Source organism: Echiichthys vipera, assembly GCF_963691815.1.
Source record: "Echiichthys vipera genome assembly, chromosome: 12".
Lineage (NCBI taxonomy): Eukaryota > Metazoa > Chordata > Actinopteri > Perciformes > Trachinidae > Echiichthys > Echiichthys vipera.
The window spans coordinates 29928403-29948351 of record NC_139837.1 but is presented as its reverse complement, the minus strand read 5'-3'; the positions used below and the strand labels follow the sequence as shown (position 1 = coordinate 29948351).

Here is a 19949-nt window from a genome sequence, read left to right as displayed (position 1 = left end):
CAGATAATGGATTTGTGATCCTCAAAGCAATTTCAGTCAAAAGCAACTGGACTTGGTTATTCGTCTAGGAAGACGTTTCATCTTTCATCCAAGAGGCTTCATCAGTTTGTGTACGCAACTGACCAGGCTGGGACTAGTCCAACTAACTGGTGTGGAGATCCAGGTATTTAACCTCTCACAAGACCGATGATGTCACTGGAACCCTTTGTGCTCCAAATGCCAACGACTGTTGTTAGAGTGACAGTCGTTGGTGGGAAGTAGGTTTAATGGGGATAATGATGACCTGGACAAATGGGAATATTCACAGGCTGGATTTGTGATTTTTTTTTCACAGCCTGGGAACCAGAATAATCCTCCAAGCAAATGTTTCATTTGCTCTAGCAGGTTTGTCTGGGTCCCTCTCCCTTTACGTTCAAGCAACTTCAGATCTGATGGACCAATCCCAATCATCTATGTCATGTGGGGTGGTTATCAGATGATGAATGAGGAGCATCATATTTTCTGAACAAAACTGGCTTTCTCTGTGCAACTAAGAAGGCTCACAAAACTCAGATAAAACTGTAAAACTAGGCAGTGCTGATCAAGATTTTGTTACTGTATTGCTTATTTTTGCCTAAAACACATTTCAGTGTACCGTTTAATTGTACTTGAACTTTTGTGATGCAGCAGCTATTTTATTCCTGCTTCAAAACAAACAAATCACTGCATGTACCTCTTAGTGTGAGGTCGTTTTGTTGCTGTGATTGTTTGGAGGTCACATTTCTTTGCTCTGATTGGTTGTAGGTCTTTCCAATTGTGTCATTTTTTAAATCCACTCCAATCCAAATGTATTTATTGCACATTTAAAAACAACAACAGTTGACCAAAGTGCAGTACAATCAGAGATAACAGAGTAGAAACACCAACAACAGACCAAATGATAACAATATAGAAAGGCAACTCTCCTAGTGAGTCAAAAGCGAAAGAATAAAGATGTGTTTTAAGATGGGACTTAAAAAACGACAAAAGCATCCTTACATGCAGAGGCAACAGTTTCCTTAGTTTGGGGGCTACAACTGAAAATGTGCAACCTCCTCTGTGCTTGGACCTGGATCTTGGAACCTCAAGGAGGAACTGGTCAGCTAACCTGAGTGACCCTGAGGCAACGCACAGGGAAATAAGGGCCTACAGACTTATTAGTATTCCTGAATTAGTCTGGTGATGCCAGACAAGATTTCTTACATTTATTAGCATCTTTGGGCAAAAAAAAAAATCCCAGACCTGAAGGCCTTCCCTGTTCCCCATCTTCACACAGAAGCAGCTCCATCTGCTTTTTAGCATATCAAATTACAGCTTCACATCATCCGATCATATCAATGTATCTATCTAATTTTTTTCTTTCTTTATTCAGTGGGCTGTTGCATAATAATTTTCCCTGAATCTCATTTTTTACTTTTGAAATTAAAAGCTGTAGGGCATCAGTTGGTCAATCTGATATGGGATGTACATTTCACCTTGAATTATTTTGCAAGAGATATTTCATTTAAATATTGCAATAAAATTGTCAGGAGCCAAAGATAGTCAGGATTGCATAATATATTTTTCATTAATACTAATATTTAACTTTAGATATTTTGATGTATTTAAAAACATTGCTTCTTAAAGCTACATTTTACATTTTTTGAAAAGTACGAAAAGGCTGTTCTTATTCTCCTCAATTAAAGATGAGTAATAGGCTGCTCTGGCATTACGGAGGGCCTTCCTATATGTTTTTAGACTTTCATGCCAAACTAAGCAAGATTCCTCCATTTTAGTAGAGCACCATTTACTTTCCAATTTTCGCGATACTTGTTTTAATTCACGGGTTTGTGAGTTATACCATGGAGCTAACTTCCTCTGTTTCATTATCTTCTTTTTTAAAGGAGCAACAGTGTCAAGTGTTGTTTGTAGTGAGCCTGCAACACTGTCAACAAGGTGATCAATTAAATCAAAACTGATGTTAGTGCAGGAATCTGGAATATTAGGATAAGGCATTCAATTAAATGCAGATGGAATTGCTTCCTTAAATGTAGTTACAGCACTATCAGATAAACATCTAGTGTAGAAACTTTTGCCCAGAGGTGAGTAGTCCTGTAATATGAATTCAAAAGTTATTAAATGATGATATGATAAAATAGTATTCTGTGGAAAGACTATTAAGTCATGGATTTCCACACCATAAGCCAAAACAAGGTCATGGATGTAATTAAAACAGTCAGTAGGTTAATGTACACTCTAACTAAAACCAATCGAATCTAATGGAGAGATAAACGCAATACTAAGGCTATTATTATCAACATCCACATGAATATTAAAATATCCGGCAATGATTACTTTATCAGATTTTTTGACAGAAACTCTGAGAATTCAGATAGAAATTCAGAATACGGACCAGGAGCACGGTGCACTATAACAAGTATAATTGGCTGCACAGTTTTCCAGGTTGAATGGGAAAGACAAAGAACAAGACTTTCAAATGAATTATAATTTAGTTTAGGTTTAGGGTTGATAATAGGTCTTAGTCATAAATAGCTGCAACGCCTCCTCCTCGGCCACTGCCTCAAGGAATATGAGTATTAATATGACTGGCGGGAGTGGATTCATTAAGGCTAACATATTCTTCATGACACAGCCAGGTTTCAGTCAGACAGAGTAAATCAATATGGTTTTCTGATATCAAATCATTTATTAATACAGCTTTAGATGGCAGAGATCTGAGGTTTAAAAGTCCACATTTTATTTTTGTGTTGATTTGTATCAAGTTTTTCTGTATAGCTCCTCTTCTGTTAATTTTCGATCTGGTTAATTTAGATGATCATGGGGCAGACACGTGTAGGATACTGAGCTGACAAAGTGATCCACAGGGAGCACAGAGAGGTGTGTAAGACTGCAGCTCTGCTTCCTGGGCATCTGTGATAAGGGCAGTGCAGAGAGGTGTATTAAACTGTGACTCTGCTTCCTGATCCCAGTACTGTTGTCTCAGAGAGTTGAATTATTGTTGTTTGGATCTCAACAGTAGTTTTTTTATGTTTGTTTACAACCCCAACACAGAGTACTACATATTGGCATGAATAATAATGATGCTAAACTCTCTTGAAAGAAGTGCACTTCCACCAACACTTTCTTAAGCTATCATAGTGTCAATGACGAAAATTGAGAATTTTTTATTTTTTTTTAAACTTTAAAAAAAAGCATGCTTGGGTTTTTGTTAAAATGTATATTTTTTGTAAATAAAATAATGGTTACCCCATTTGACAAAAAAACAGTTAAACCACCTGACGTGTGGCATCTATAGTCTAAAACTTTGTTGATATTGACACTGAAATCAAACACTGCAGTCAAGACACTTCACTGAACATGACTTTTAATTTTATTTCAATGTAGGAAAAACACTGGATAAATAATTCTTCAAAGCTGACCATTCATTAGTAGGTAAAACAAAAAAAAAACTTTGACTCATTCTCTGTGATTAGCCACTTTTTCTTTGTTAGAAAGTGGCATCTATTGAAAGAAAAGTGGCTCAATTATATGATTTTAAAAATGAAAAAGCTTCAATTTGATAATCTTTAAAAAGAAATTGTCATATTTAAGTAACTTTTAATACTGTCCTTAAATAAAATTAGATTTTTTTAAAGCTGCCGTTCATGTTCCAGAGAAGGGGTCACTGTTCACCTGCTGCATTCTGCTATTTTTTTGACATTGTGACATTAAAAATTGCTCAGAATCGCAAAGAAATAACTTAAATTAAAAAAAAGGCCTTGCAACATAATGATTTTATCGTAGCCTTACTCAGCTTAGATCATAACGTTGTGGATACATGAACTCAACCTTAAGAAAACCCAAACAATAATCACCTACAGATAGTTCTAAATACTAAGTGGGCTGATATTACATCTTAAACCAGAATCATAAACTCATGATATTTGAGAAAATTTGCCAAAAATTGAGAGGCTTTTAATAGGAGGATAGAAATGTCAAATAGTGTAACCTCAGTCAAAAGCAACTGGACTTGGTTATTTGTCTAGGAAAACGGCTGCCGGCCTGGTCAGATGCGTACATGAACTGATGAAGCCTCTTGGATAAGAGGTGAAACGTCTTCCTAGACAATTAACCGAGTCCATTTGCTTTTGACTGAAATTACTTTGAGGATAACGACGACCTGCACAAAGGAAAACGTTCACAGGCTTATCAGCACATGGTGTTAGTGTGAATAAATCAAACAAAGTTTTAAACCAAATACTAATATTTATTAAAAAAAAGTTTTTCAATGTTTTTCTTGGGTCATACCATTAGACATTTCAACCAAATGGTACCTGAAGGTACCCTAACATGTCTCAGCAGCCGTTATGCTCATCAGGGGTCCTTTTCTCTCATGTCATTTCCTGTCACATTGTCTTCTTGCTGATTTTATCAAAATGGCACCTTGAATGTTGTCATTTCAAGAAATTAGCTTGATCCTTAACCCTAACCCAAATTATTTAAATAAATCAAAAAAAAAAAAAATTTAAATTATATTTTATATGATTACAATAACCTTTAATTTAGGGTTATGCCACAGTAGTTTATAGGATAAATTATTAAAACATTCACCCTTTTTAAGCATGTTACATTTTTTGGTCTGAAGTTTTGACAATTACACCCCATAGACATTAATGCCATTATCCTCCAAATATTCATTCAAAATTCATTAAAACCAATACATTTAGAATAGTGCCTCTAAAAAAGAATGTGTACAAGTCATTTGTAAGATTTTTTTCAACTTTAAACATTTTTAAATTTAATTGAACATATAGATACAAAAAAATGGGCCTCACGTCATTGACCCAATAACTCTCATTCTGAAAAAGCGATAATAATCTACAGACTGTATAGCTATGGACATATTTCTTTGACTAATTAAGATAGCCGTATCTTCTCAAAAATCCTTGCTATTACAGTAGATGTGCCCTCCTTGGTCCACCTGGACTCTAGGGAAAAGGCTAATGTATTAAATTTGAATGCAGTCCCTATGATCAACTTCAATTTGCAAGCACTGCCAGTGACAGTCCTGGTGAAGTATTTTAAGGTTTAATTAGCTGTTTGGCATTTTTCTTTGGAATGGTAAACAAGCTGGGTTGGATCTTAAAACTATTAAAAATTGTCGGATCAGGGAGGCTTAGGAATCCCTAACTTACTTATTTACCATTTTGTCAAGTGATGCCCAAATGAAGCTTCATTAAGCATTTTCATTATTTTCTGAGACCACTAGATGAAGCTCTCTGTTCAACAAAGGGTTGAATTTACACGGAATCAACATTCATTGAGCCCTTTTCTTGAAACCAAGAGCTCCATCTAGTGGACTCAAAAAATACAACTAATGCTTCATGAAGCTTGATTTGGTCATCACTACTTTTGTTTATTATTTGACACAGGGATCTCTCCCTCCAAACCAGCCATCCCCTTGGTTCAGTGCAAAAGCACATTCTTGTCCTGCTCTTTACTTGGCTGCATATCTCTCTGCCTCCCTTACCCCTTAAGTGCTCAGTCTCATCCTGTGTTGTCATGCCTTAAAGTGAAATTCCAGTGTAAAATCATCCCAGGGTCTTTTTTTTAGGCAAATTGGGTGGGACCATTTTTTTCGTGTTACACCTATTGACGTAGATTTAGAGAGTCGCTAACAGCCTGCAGTGGCTAACACTGATTAGCTCAGGGCGGTGAGTTGGACTCATTAAAACATCTACGTGTTTTTCTGGAATAAATCATCAATGGGCTCCTTCCCTTTGGATTGTGTTTGGAAATCGACTTGAATGAAGCAGCTGGTACCGGGGCCAGTAGGTAAGTCTTTCAAAACACCCTTTTAATAAACTCTGTGTTCTCTAACTACGTTGTTGGTGCTTTGTTTTATGTGTAAGGACTCTTCTCATGCTACTGGCTATGTTTGGTGTTATTTGGAGCAGTGTTGGTGGTTAAAAAAAACGTTTTAATTCGTCCAACTCGCCACCCCGAGCTTATCCGTGTTAGCCGAGACAGGCTGTTAGCGGCTGTTAGAGACTCTCCGGAAAATCTACGTTCATAGTTCATACATGAAAAAAATAGTCTCAATGGATGATGACCCAATTTGCCTAAAAATACCCTGGGATGATTTTACACCAGAACTTCTGGAAGATGCAAAGATTTTTAATTTTCACCCCTTCCTGAACATGGCTGATGCAGTGCATGGTACAATCCCTCCCTACATATTGGTAAATCCTCCTTCTACTGGAAGGAATGTGGGTGGAGGGGTATTGCAGTTATTGGTGATTGGTTTACCAAGAGCAGGACCTCAATGAATTACATGCCAAGTTTAAATTGGACAAACAACAATACTGGCAACAGGTTCCAATTCATAGTTTGCTGAAAGCAACTTTTAAAACCCTGTGTCGCCCAAAAATGCAGACTTCCTCTTTTGTTATGTCAAGGTACGGTAGGGGCCATGATGCATCACTTTACTACTTGATGTATTTGCAAAATATACTGTATAGCACTAATAGTTCCTTGAAAACAGTCTGGGAAACAGATTTCAGAATAAAGTGCATGTCACATAATGTTCACATTTGGTTAATTCAATTTAAAGTCCCACTCCAGAGACGTGTTAAAATATTAAAAAACTACTCTGCCATGATTAATGTTAAATTTAACATGATTTTCCCAGAGAACATTAAAAAAAACTCTGGGATGGAGCTGGAAGAACATCCACTCTTTCTCTCTGATTGACAATTTTTGCATCTGGCCTCATATGGAGTTATTTTACCATCTTTATTCAAGAGCGTGGTCTTTCAGTTTGAGTGCATTATTTTCTGATTTCATGTTCAGATTTGACATTCTTTACTTCAAATTCTGTCCTTGCACTCAAATAGCTCCTTCTTGTGCTGGAATTGTTCCTTATTGCATTCTCATTTCACATTCTACATCTACTCAAACTGTATGCTTGTGCGCGAATATATAGTCGCTTGCAATTAGACATGTTGTTGCACGCACAGATTAGGAAAAGAAAAGGACATCACCTTCTTGATTTAGGAGCTTGAGTCCATTAACGAATGGCTGCCAGTCCATGTATCTTTTGATACGGCTGAACTGTGTAAAAGAGTAACCACCCATACAGGATGCTCGAAGAAGTAACAAATGCAGTGATTTTTTCGTTGGTCAACACTAGACCTGGGATCCTATTGATTGAGGATTTTTGATAGGGTTGTTACCAGTGGTTACTACTGCCACAGTAATTAAAGAACAAAACTATATACATGTTTGTAAATTTGTGTGTCATCTGCATAGCTATGGTAACATATTTTTTGTTGTTTTTCATGATCTGAGTCAGTGGAAGCATTTAGATATTAAACAGAAGCTCGCTCAGATGTGTAAATTGAACAAATGAATCATCAAATTACCAGTTTTCAGAGCACGAATACCTACTTCTGTCACTATACACATATTTAGAAGTTCAGTAAGAATGTTAACAACTTTTCAAATCAAATTAAACAGTATTGATGCTCAATTTGTCTACATTCACAAAATGATTGTTTAATAAAGGCTTACAATTACAGTGGCCCTGAGGTGAAAAACACAACAATACATAAAACACAACAACATTTTACAAAATATTTTTTGTGTGATTGAACGGAACCTACAGTAAGTCAATTTAGAATCTAATTAAAATTGGTCAGCAGTACTGCACAGAAACGCCATGCACTGACTGGTCATGTATATATCGATCTTTATGGTATTGTGAAGTGTTGCTGTCTTTTTGTCTTTCAATTACTGTTTTCAAAAATGTTGTGTTTTCATTTTGTTACTGTGTTTGAATCCAATCATTTTGTGCATTACATCTCAGAGTCACTGTCTGCCCAAAATACAAAAAAAGTCATATTCAACACCTCGTATTTGTAAGTAGTGTATTAGGCTCATGCGTTGAAGGGCTGTGGCTCAGTGGTAGATTGTGAATCGAATCGAATCATGAGTTTAGTGTGTTGTTACATCCCTACTCTAAAATGAACTATGTATTATTTCAGCCTTTCACCTTGTACTTTCTTATGGGAACATGTTTGTCAACGAAAAAAATCCATCATAGAAGAATTTCCAGACATTTTCAACATCAGCAATGAGATGAATTTTCTCCCAATCAAAGTGGAAGAGGCCATGAAAAAAACCCTGTTCCATAGAATGTTTCATATCACACTTTATAAAGATGCATAGCTTGGTTTGGTCACTAATGTCATTTGTGAATACAGAAACAGTTGTGTATTTATGAGGCACATTGGTTTCCATGAGTTCAAGTAGTAATGGTTTTTCAGGATTTTTCACGTAAAGTCATCAGACATTGGTTGTAGCCAGTTCCAATTGAGGTCTCCAATAATGACAATTTCATTCAAATTTAATCCTGATAGATAGTAATATTTGTGCCGTTATCTCAAATCTGCACGTAATGTTTTTTTTATACTTCCAGCATTGGAATGCATTTTTAACCAACATTGCCACAACTGTGTCACCGCTCAGACTGTGCTCCAGGGGCAAATGAAAAGGCAAACGGGTGGCGCTGGTGCTGCAATTTTAAACATGACAGGAAAACTAGTCAGTAGCATCAGAGTAGTATCAAACATTCGTTTGCGGAGTGAAACATAAAAAGATGATGCAAGAAAACCATGCAAAGCAACAAAAATTAAACATAGCCTTCGGTTTTGAAATTGTTCAGATGCAACAATGTTTCTTTCCATTGCTATCCTGATGACACACAGATATACCTTCCGCTGAGACCCAACAATCCAAGAAGTCGGAACCCCTGAATGGCCCACAGCTTTCTTCAACTAAACAATTCCAAATCTTAAATAATAATGTTTAACCCGACAAACTCCATCCCCAGCCCCATCAGTCTTGGTCCGTTAATATCAAGCCCACTGCCAAAAATCTTCTCCGACTAAGACTTCACTTTTATCCCTCACATCAAAAAAGTTGTTCAATTCTCATTCCTCCACATCAGAATCATCTCAAAATTAAAAAATATTCTATAAGGGGCGGCAGTAGCTCAGTCCATAGGTGACTCAGCTGGGAACCGTAGGGTCGCCGGTCCCTGTGTGGACCATGAATGGAGTGTGGACTGGTGGCTGGAGAGGTGCCAGTTCATCTCCTGGGCACTGCCGAGGTGCTGTTGAGCAAGGCACCGAACCCCAACTGTTCAGGGCGCCGATCCATTGGCAGCCCTCTTGCTCTGACATCTTTCCATTTATTGCATGTATATAGGTCCTGTTTGTGCATGTGTGTGTATTTCGGGCCTGTGTGTGTGTGTAACGTGAATAATATGAAAAAAAAATTGAATTTCCCCTGGCGGGATGAATAAAGGCATTCATTCTTTCTAAGTACAATAACTGCCTTTAATAGACATAGATGACTTAGCATAAAAAGTTCACCTTATTGTATATTTGGGTTTTTGTTCTTCTTGGATGTGGTTATGTATTCAGCATGGAATCTAACCACGGGAGCCGCCATCTTGCCTTTCTGTTGACAAAAAGCAGCATCGATGTAGCACGGTCACGTGTTGAACAGTGCCACCACCCGTGGCAGCCCTGAAGAAACTAGTTCTGCATAAAACAAAGATGCATGGATAATCGACTGGAATTTCAGCAACAAACTTTTTTTTGGTGGCTTAGAATCACTCGTTCTTTTTTATGAACTAAAGCTTGAACTAAAGGTCTTTGTTATTACATTACTACTCCAGGGGTCCGTTTCACAAAGCAGGTTCAAAAAACTCTGAGTCTAACCCTGAACTCTGAGTTGATCTACTCTGAGATAGGAAACTCTGAGTTTTCAGTTCCAGAACAGCAGATTTGCGTTAGGTTGATCAACTCAGAGTAGTTTCACCTGGAGTTAAGCGCGTGCACCCCAAGTAAAAAAAGACAGCATCAATGGAGCCCTGATTTGACGAGTCACCATAGCAACGGGGAAGCGGAGCGCTACGCAACCACTGGAATTGGAAATATTAATGTGCTCATACAGAGAGTTTGAGCATGTTTTCGCCGAAAGTGTAACACCACTGCAGCAGCAAAAGAGAGGGAGACGCGTGGGAGAACATTACTGCTCGGGTCAGTGCGTAAGTTTAAACGTAGTGGCTGTGGCTGTTTTATATGTTGTATAAAAAACTCCCATTTTCAAAAAAACGCAGCGCAACACACAATATCTGCTGGGATGTGAGAGCATGACTTTGGTTGTTAATCTTGGAAATGTAAGAACGGATAAGGCTGTGTATGTAAATGATGGACTGTGACATGAAACGTGTTGTGCCGTATTCAGCCCCTGCCGTGAAATGCACCCCTCGCATTATAGATGATATTCTGGATCAGAAGGCTATATAGGAGTAGTTTATATACCGGTAACCCAACTAAAAGCACACACTTTTGAACCTATGAATTGCAAGAAAAGCTGGGATTATATTTAGGAAACGCTAAGTCAAATACATTCAACTTGCTCAAAAGATCCATTTCATCTATTTTGTAATTATGGCTGCAGTATATTAAGGATGTCTATGCGCGGTCTGATAATCATCTCCCGACGATTATTTAATTCTATGCGCAGTAATTCTGCACCTTCATCCACGGGATCATTATCAAAAGGACATGCCATGGTAGTGAAATAGTTGCCACCTAATATAACTTCTAATGTCTGATTTTTGCAATGATTTTCTGAAAAAACAGACGGAACTATACTACGCCAAAACTCGCCCGCTGACTGAATGAATGAGGAAATCAAACACCGTGGGCCTCATTTATCAAACGAACGTACGGCAGAAAAACGTGCGTACGACCATTTCCTGGCAAACGTCGGCATTTATCAATTTGGACGTGAGCGTGAGCTACGATCAAATCTCACGTCTGGTCTGAGGTCGTGTACGCACATTTGAGCCTGTGTATTTGCGGTGCAGCACAGCAAAATCTGTCTGAAAATAATGAACAAACCTGTCATTAAGCATAAGCAGTCACATATTAAGAACAGATCAAAACGGATTCTTAAAACGAATAAAAAAATATATAAAAATTGTGGTTGGAGCGATTGATTGTACTCATGCGCGTCTGAAGGCACCATCCATGAATGATTACGCATTCATCAATCGCCAAAACTACCACTCGATAAATGTACAGGCGATGTGTGATGCTAAGCTATCGCTTTTAAACGGGGTGACCAGGTGGTCAGGTGGCCAGGGGGACACACGATTCTTTTAAATATCAGAACAGCTCGGCTCCAGCCCCCCGCGACCCTGACATTGAATTAATGAATGAATGTGTTGGCGCGCGGCTGCAGCAAGACGCACTGCAGAGCCAAACTCATCTCCTCGGTTCGTGGCTACCCTCGATAAATTGCATTAAATCAAACAAGGTATCAGATTATTAACATCTTGGTATGGTTCTTCTAGATGACAAAGGTTATCCTCTTACGGAATACCTAATAACCCCGCTGGCAAACCCCGCTACAGAGCAAGAGCGCCGGTGTTGTGCCGTATTCAGCACCCCGGCCGTGAAATGCACCGCCTTGCATTATAGGTGATATTCTGGATCAGAAGGCTGTTGTTTCCACCTAAAGGAGTAGTTTATATACAGCTAACCCACAACGGTCAGACCATTGATTACTTACAGTCTTTAAACTATTTTAAAGAGTTAAAATCACAAACTTGGATAATAGCAAACACAAAACAACACTTTTTTTATGTTCTGTGGAAATATACTGCAGCCATAATTATAGAATTAATGAAATGGATCTTTTGAATATCACCTATAATGCGAGGGGGTGCAATTCACGGCAGGGGTGCTGAATACGGCACACCTGTCCAACAGTGTGCACAGGCGCACTCGGGTCACAGTGGAGCGCTGCTTCGGTTTGACTCCCTCCATTATTTTTTTCATACAGCGTTTTTATGGGCCCCTTTTATTCCACTCTTAAGACAAAAAGCACAACTTTATTTTGCTCCATGTCGGATGTCAGGATGCCGATCTGTGTGTCGGAAAAGTTTATTTTCTAACCTGGGTTCCTTCTCTCCGTGTTTGACCTCAGTGGGCGAGGCCTCCGAACCAGGAATATTTAAGGGCGTAACATGTTAATGACGATCGAATTCAACCGCCGCATTTATCAAGGCCCGCTTATTTGTACGCTGAGATTGGTCCGATACGAATGTTTCATAAATCACACGTTGGTCCTTTCCTACGACCAATTCTGCGCTCAGATCTGCGGCCGTTTCCACGCAAGTTTGATAAATGAGGCCCCGTGTGTGGCTGAAAGAGGGCGGAGACAGAGAGAAACTCAAAGTTTTCTGAGAAAAACCTGGTCCCGACCTCCCTTTGTGAAACGAAAAACTCAGAGTTTCCCTCATTTCAGGGTTAACAGACTCAGAGTTTTCACTAAACCTGCTTTGTGAAACGGGCCCCAGGTTTGTCCATGGTGACTGAACGTGTTGTTTTTGTTGTAGTTACAGGGCAGGTACTGAATCATGAGGTACATGTGAATGCCTACAGGTGCTGGGTTGGTCCAAAAATGCGCAGTGCTTTCTGCAGTTATTGCGGACCCAGGTCAGATCACATTCTCACCACAAACAAAACACACCAGAGTTTGTTTGGAAGCGACCTGGAAGAAGAGGTGGTCGCGGTCCACTTATTTGGTCCTTTTCTGCGGTGCAAGGACTTGTTTTTGTGCTGCTCTCCAAAAGGGCACATTTGGAGAGCAGTGCGGAGAGAGGCTCCCAAAGTATGAGACAAGACAAAGAAGCAAAGCAGGGACGATAAGGGAGGGAGAGTGAGAAAGACATATGTTCATTGTATGCACCAAACATTAAGGCAAATTCCTTGTATGTGTTAACCTACTTGGGAATAAACCGTATTCTTATTATCTAAGATTTACAGCTCATAGTTTTGACCTTGCCCACTTCAATTTTCTCTTCATTGGACAACTCCGGGAACCATCACCTTATCGTGGTGGAGAGATTTGTGTGTCCCTGTGAACCTGAGGGCTGTGTTGTCTGGAGCCTAGTGCTCCTGATAGGGTCTACCATGGCAGACTGGTCTCAGGCGAGGGGCCGGACTAAGAATGGTTCACAAAGACTCTATGCACAAATGAGGAAGAGGAAGAGAGACCCTGCCCGGAGGAAGCCCGGGGCCCCCGTCTGGAGCCAGGCCCAGATGGAGGGCCTTCCGGGATATGTTATTCCAGAAGACTCCGGAAGCTGTTGCAAGGTACTGACGGACCAGAAGGGCTGCAGCCTCTGCTGTGTCGGAGGCAAAGCAGCGGGTGTGGGAGGAGTTTGGAGAAGTCATGGGGAAGGACTTTCGGGCGGCACCAAGGTGCTTCTGGAAAACCATTCAACATCTCAGGAGGGGGAAACGCCCAAGCTGTTTAGAGTAAGGACGGGACGCTAGGGCGGTAGAAGGAGCACTTTGAGGAACTCCTTAATCCAACCAATATCTTGTCAATATCTCTGGTGGAAGTCACTGAGGTAGTCAAAAAACTCCACAGTGGCAAAGCCCAAGGGATTGATGAGATTCGTCCAGAAATGCTGAAAGCTTTGGGTTTGGAGAGGCTGTCTTGGTTGACACGTCTCTTCAACATTGCGTGAAAGTCTGGGACAGTGCCAAGGGAGTGGCAGACCGGGGTGTTGGTTCCCCTATTTAAAAAGGGGGACCAGAGGGTGTGTGCCAATTACAGGGGTATCATACTACTCAGCCTCCCTGGTAAAGTCTACTCCAAGGTGCTGGAAAGGAGGGTTCATCCTATAGTCTAACCTCAGATTGAAGAGGAACAATGCGGATTCCGTCCTGGGCGTGGAACAACGGACATGCTCTTCACTCTTGCAAGGATCCTGGAGGGGGCCTGGGAGTATGCCCATCCAGTCTACATGTGCCTATCTGGAGAAGAAATATGACCAGGTCCCTCAGGAGATACTGTGGGAGGTGCTACAGGAGTAAGGGGTGAGGGGGTCACTTAAGTCAGATTCGGTCCTGGTAGGGGTTGGCCTCCGCCAGGGGTGTGCTTTGTCACCAATCCTGTTTGTGATTTTCATGGACAGGATATCGAGGCGTAGTTGTGGTGGGGAGGGGTTGCAGTTCGGTGGGCTGAGGATCTCGTCTCTGCTTTTTGCAGAGGATGTGGTCCTGATGCCGCTGCTCCTTTGTGTTGAAAGAAGCCACTAGAGGTGGTTCGGGCATCTTGTAAGGATGCCCCCTGGGCGCCTTCCTAGGGAGGTTTTCCAGGCACGTCCAGCTGGGAGGAGGCCTCGGGGAAGACCCAGGACTAGGTGGAGAGATTATATCTCCACACTGGCCTGGGAACGCCTCGGGATCCCCCAGTTAGAGCTGGTCAATGTGGCCCGGGAAAGGGAAGTTTGGGGTCCCCTGCTAAAGCTGCTGCCACTGCGACCCAAACCCGGATAAGCGGTTGAAGATGAGATGAGATGAGATGGACAACATATCAACACATCTTTCCTGCTGCCTTCAGAGGGCTACAGACATCATTCAGTAACAGAGGTTATGTGTTACTCACCAAATTACATTGTGTATATACTTGAGCTCCATTTAATTTGCTGAATGTAATTTCTTTCTCATAAAACATCTGCAAAGACAATTTTCAAGTATGCAGATATGATGTGTGTCTTTTATTTATTATTATTGTTGTTGATTTTATTGTTATTTTTTCATTTTTTTCGACACTGTCTTTTAGTAATTTCTAGTCCTGTGACGGTAAAATAATGTTATATTTTGCCTTGCACCAAGCCTTTACCATGAAGTTAATAAGAATGCCATTTTTTAATGTGGGAGGGTAGAGGAGGTTTTCATAGTAAGCGGCTAAGCAGTGAAGCTGCAGGACCCTATTGTTCTTGCCAGTATTATTATTCCTCCTCCTCCATCTCTTCTTCTTGCTAAGAACTCCATGTTCCCATGCATTAAAATTAGCCAAACTTTGCACATAAGTCCAAGCCTGGGCCAAATTTCATCAATCTGCTTTGTATGCACCTAACATTAGCTTAAAAGTGCACTTTTTGCTTTTCCTCCTAAAAACGCTCAGCCCGATCAAGCCCCCACCACATCGACTTCCTGGTTGATCCAACAAGGAAGTGCCAAAACTGTAGTTCTCTGAGTGTCCACTAGGGGCAGAGAACATTCACAGGCTAGGGGCAGGTTGCACAATAGAGCAGTTTCTCATTGCCCCCCATGTTAAAGAGGCCGTTTTCACTGCATCATTAAACCTATTCAAGGCCTGGGACAAAAAACATTCTAGTCTGTATGTTTAGGTCATATCTCCATGAAAACACTGAGGGGGGTGATTGTTTTTATACCAGGCTAGTTTTTATTTTATTGGAGGTTAAAGTTTATGAATAATTAAGGGCTTGGCCTCTTGAGTGAAAGCTAGCCACTGGCCCTCACTTCTCCTCGGCGGTAAACGTCAGCCAGATGGACGTTTGTTGCCCCCGCCAACGTCACATACATGCTCCTTTTTGGTAAGAAGAAATGAGGCGTAATCAAAGTCTGACAAGATGGAGACTCCCGTAGGAGAATACGATTGTATTAAGTTGAGAGAACGGACCCCGTCCATTTTTTATTAGGTCTATGGGCCCGATCCAAGGCTGCAAAGCAACTATAATTTCTTCTGAATTTACTGGGAACCAGTGAAAGTCATTGTTGAGAAAGGCAAAGATGATGTCTCTAAAGGGGGCGCATGTGAGCAAGTGGGCAACAACGTTTGAACACACTGAAGTTCATAGTGGTAGGATAGAGGATGCTGTGGCAGTAATGTATGAGTGTTTCTGCAGCAGTAAAAAGTTTTGAAACAGATGTTGCTGATTATCATGGGGCATAACAAGAGCATACTGAATTTTATGTCCAGTGGTTAATATTAACATGAAATATGGCTCACATCTCTTTATGCTTCTGACTGTCTCTTTTGTCACACAGAGGCATCCATCCTCTCCTATGATGGTAGCATGTATATGAAGGTAGTGATGCCGAACATCATGCACACTGAAGCTGAGGACGTCTCTCTGCGTTTCCGCTCCCAGCGGGCCTATGGCCTCCTCATGGCCACCACCTCCCGAGACTCAGCCGACACGCTCAGGCTGGAGTTGGATGGAAGTCGAGTCAAACTCACAGTCAACCTAGGTATCGTATGCCCCATCCCCTTGCCCACCCATCTGCCTCCACACCTCTTCCTTCACCATGAGATGGTTTACTGTTGGGCAGTGACCGATCTTCTCTTTTCACTTTGATCTTTTCATCAGTTGCTCATCACTATTATCCCATAAAGGTTTCTGCCAGCTTTAGAGCATAGATAACATGTCTATATCTTTTTTGCATGAGTGATGCGGTTTGTGCACACAGATAACCATGTACTGCTTACTGAATACAACTAGTTACTGGGTAACATCTAAGGCTACACATCATAACTTATTTTATTTCAGTGGTAAATATGTTTGGCCCATCTTTGAAAAAGACAAACCATAGTCACATCCATATTCTTGTTAACAGAACTTTTGAGACAGTCACAGCACAATAAGCAGTATAAACATTCTAATGGAGAGATATTGGGCTTTAAAGTCTGGTCTCTAGTCAAGTTTTTAAGGAACAAAGTGTGCTGTGACTTTCTAAGAGGTGACTTCCACCGAGTATTGCCACTGATCTTCAGTCCATCATTCAAAAGAACATTAGAAGTAACTTTTCTTGTCTTTCTCACTAACCTCCTTTTTCTGTCTGACATCAAGTCATTTCTGTCACCTTCCTGTTCTCTTGGGTGTTTTTTTTTTTTTTGCTGATGATGGTGTGTTTTCTGGAAGTCAATGTTTTCTGAGTGTTTTGTCTTTATGTTTACCTGTCAACTCCATTTTCCATCATGCTTTGTCAAAAGATGGTATTCACCCCTTCAAAGGCCTTAAGCCTGCGGCCCGTCAGGCGAACAGCCCGAGAACAGAGCCCAGCAAAACCTACAGCTGGCTGCAACCCCAAATACTTCCTATCACTTTCAATCATAATGTGTAAAGATGGAAGTCTTACACTTCAATTTATGTCCTGCATATACATTATGTCTAAAATAAATCATTAAATGTCAGATTAATGGCAATGTTAGCAGTTGTGAGCCGGTTTGCCAAGCCACATTCAGATAACTCAAAAACTGATTGTATTAATTCATGTAAGTAATACCAGATTTCAGTCAAAATGTTCATGCTGTGCAGCTCTAATTGGTCAGAGCTCATATGATTTCTTAGCCTATGTTAATCTGTGTGATTTTCTACAGAACATTTGTAAAAGTCTAAATATGTTTAGACCTAGCCTCTGATCTATATAAGTGACTCATGTAGGTGTAGGGTAGTACTCCAGATCTGACGGTTGGGGTTCCTGTGCCTCTGCATGGTGCTGGTGCTGATTGGATCGTGGCTGTTTGCTCCCACTTTTCTGTTGCGGTTGACGACACATGAAACCACCAGCCACATGTTGACCAACCCTCACTGTCTTCACAATTGCATACAGCAGTTTTCCTGACCTCAGGGGAACTGGTCAAATACTTCTGATTTTTCATAGTATATCACACCACTGTAACACAAATTCAACATTTTTGCTGTTTTAAAAGCAAATTTAAAATAATTCAGTGTGTATTCTTGACTTTTTAAAGATCTGTGGCTCTCAAATGCATGGCTGTTACCAACTTGTTGGTGCAAAGGCTTTGGAGTCAGAGACTTTAACTTTTCTAAACTGAATATTCAAACCTAAAGCAGAAGAGTCAGTGTTGGGTTGGAAAACACATGTAGTTGGTACTACAAGTGGCCATTTTACTGTAATACTGTGCCTTAACAATTAATACATGTGAACTCCGGTACTATGGGTAACAAAAGAGCACAAGCTCTAGAAAAGCAGCTTTTTACAGCAAGCACATTTATATAACAAATCCTTGTATCTTATTTACTTTTCAATTATGTTTTGGTAAATATTTAAAATATGATTTATTTCATGGTAATTTAGTATAAACCTAACTATGAATACTAAATGAATAAAATGGCTGCCTTAATGCATGTGTACGTCCCCGGAAGGGTGGACTTTTTGTTTTTGGATGTCTGCAGCAGTAACCTTGAAGGATGCAATTTCATCTGTCATTTATTCTTCCCCATCTAGACTGTATCAGGATAAACTGTAACTCCAGTAAGTTAACACTCAAGTTTCATTTTGCTTTCTATGTTGATGAAATATTGATGTTTTTCTAAAAGAAAATGTGTTTTTTAAAATATGAGTTATGCACCACTCTCCAATGTATCTTAAACCTATCGTGTGTTTGCTCAGTTGGATGGACTACCCATAATTCAATGGGATCCAACAGGAATAGCCTCAGTCAAATGAAATCAACAAGTTAAATCAACTACTTTATTTCTTCCTGATGGATTCACTGCCCCCTGACATATTTTCTATCAAAAATAAAACCATCCTCCCACCCTTCTGCCCTGTATACAGGAGGAACAATATACATATACAGGTGCATCTAAAAACATTTAAATATTGAAGAAAAGTTCTTTTTTTTCCCTTTAATTAATTAAAAAAGTTAAACTTTCATATATTCTAGGTTTATTACACAAAGTGAAATATTTCCAGCCTTTTTGTTTTGAATTTGATGATTAAGGCTTACAGCAAAACTCCAGCATCTTAAAATAAATATAATATATTTCATAAGTTGTTGTTTGATTTATAATACTCAAATGTCAAACCTCTGAAAAGTATGTTCATTTATGAACTCAATACTTTCGGTCAGGCCTACTTTTACACAAAGTACTGCATCAGTGTGGCATGGCATGGAGGGGATCAGCCTGTGGCTCTGCTGAGATGTTATGGAAGCCCAGGTCACTTTGATAGCAGCCTTCTGTCTGGTGTCTTTCCCCTTCCTCTTGACAATAGATTATAGATTCTCAATGGGGTCCAGGTCAGGCCAGTCTGCTGGCCAATGAAGCACAGTAACACACTGGTCAGCAAATCAGTTACTAGCAGCTTTGGCACTGTGGGCAGGAGCCAAGTCCTGCGGGAAAAGGGAAATCAGTATCTTCTTAAAGCTTGTCAGCAGACTGAAACCCAGTGGACCAACAGCGGCAGATAAAATGGACCCCAAATCATCAGTGACAGTGGAACCTTCAAACTGGACTTCAAGCAACTTGGATTATGTCCTCTCCACTCTTCCTCCAGACTCTGGGACCTTGAATTCCAAATGAAATACAAAATGTACTTTCATCTGAAAAGTGGATTTTTCCACTTTCAGCAACGGTCCAGTTCTTTTTCTTCTTAGCCCAGGTAAGACTCTTGAGGTTGTCTCTGGTTCAGGATTGGTTTGGCACTAGGAATGTGACGCGTGTAGCCCTGGACACGTGTGTGGTGGCTCCTGATGCACTGACTCCAGCCTCGTTCCACTTCTTGTGAAGTTCCCCCAAGTTCTTGAATCAGCTTTGCTTGATCTTCTCATTTTTGTTCCTTGCAGAGGTCTGATGAGATCTTACGATATTGAAACTTGACGATATTTCTTGTTGAAGTAAAAAGTTGTCTTGCGATATGTGTGGCAGTATTTTGGATTCCCCGTGGAAACAATAAACAGCAACACAGTGACAGACAAGACACAAACAGTATGTAAACATAAGAAGATGGTGCCATCAGCATTGTTCACATACTTCCCCCTGTGTAACAATATACAGTGGAATAAGCACTATATCATATCAATATTTAATAAAATGGAAATGTATCTGTTCTGTGTGATGAGTGAGAGGTGGACATCAACACCACACATCATCATTACACATTTACACTAGTTTTTCTGCATCTTTCTGAGAGACAATGTTCCTAATTTTGCAATATAATGCAGGTGAAAAGATGCAGTCGTTGTTGTTAATATAATGTGAGTCAAAAATAACACCCAGATTCCTTACTGTGCATCAA

The 19949-nt window shown here is 40.2% G+C and overlaps 1 protein-coding gene across 1 annotated transcript in view; it reads left to right on the top strand.

The window, feature by feature from the left end:
- Positions 1-19949, top strand: part of nrxn3a (neurexin 3a) — a gene marked incomplete at both ends in the record, with an annotated part of 319661 nt that overhangs the window by 174658 nt on the left and 125054 nt on the right. Inside the window, 2 exon segments of the mRNA XM_083924038.1 lie at positions 15951-16154; positions 18156-18182. Of these exon segments, the coding sequence (XP_083780164.1) occupies positions 15951-16154; positions 18156-18182 (231 nt within the window).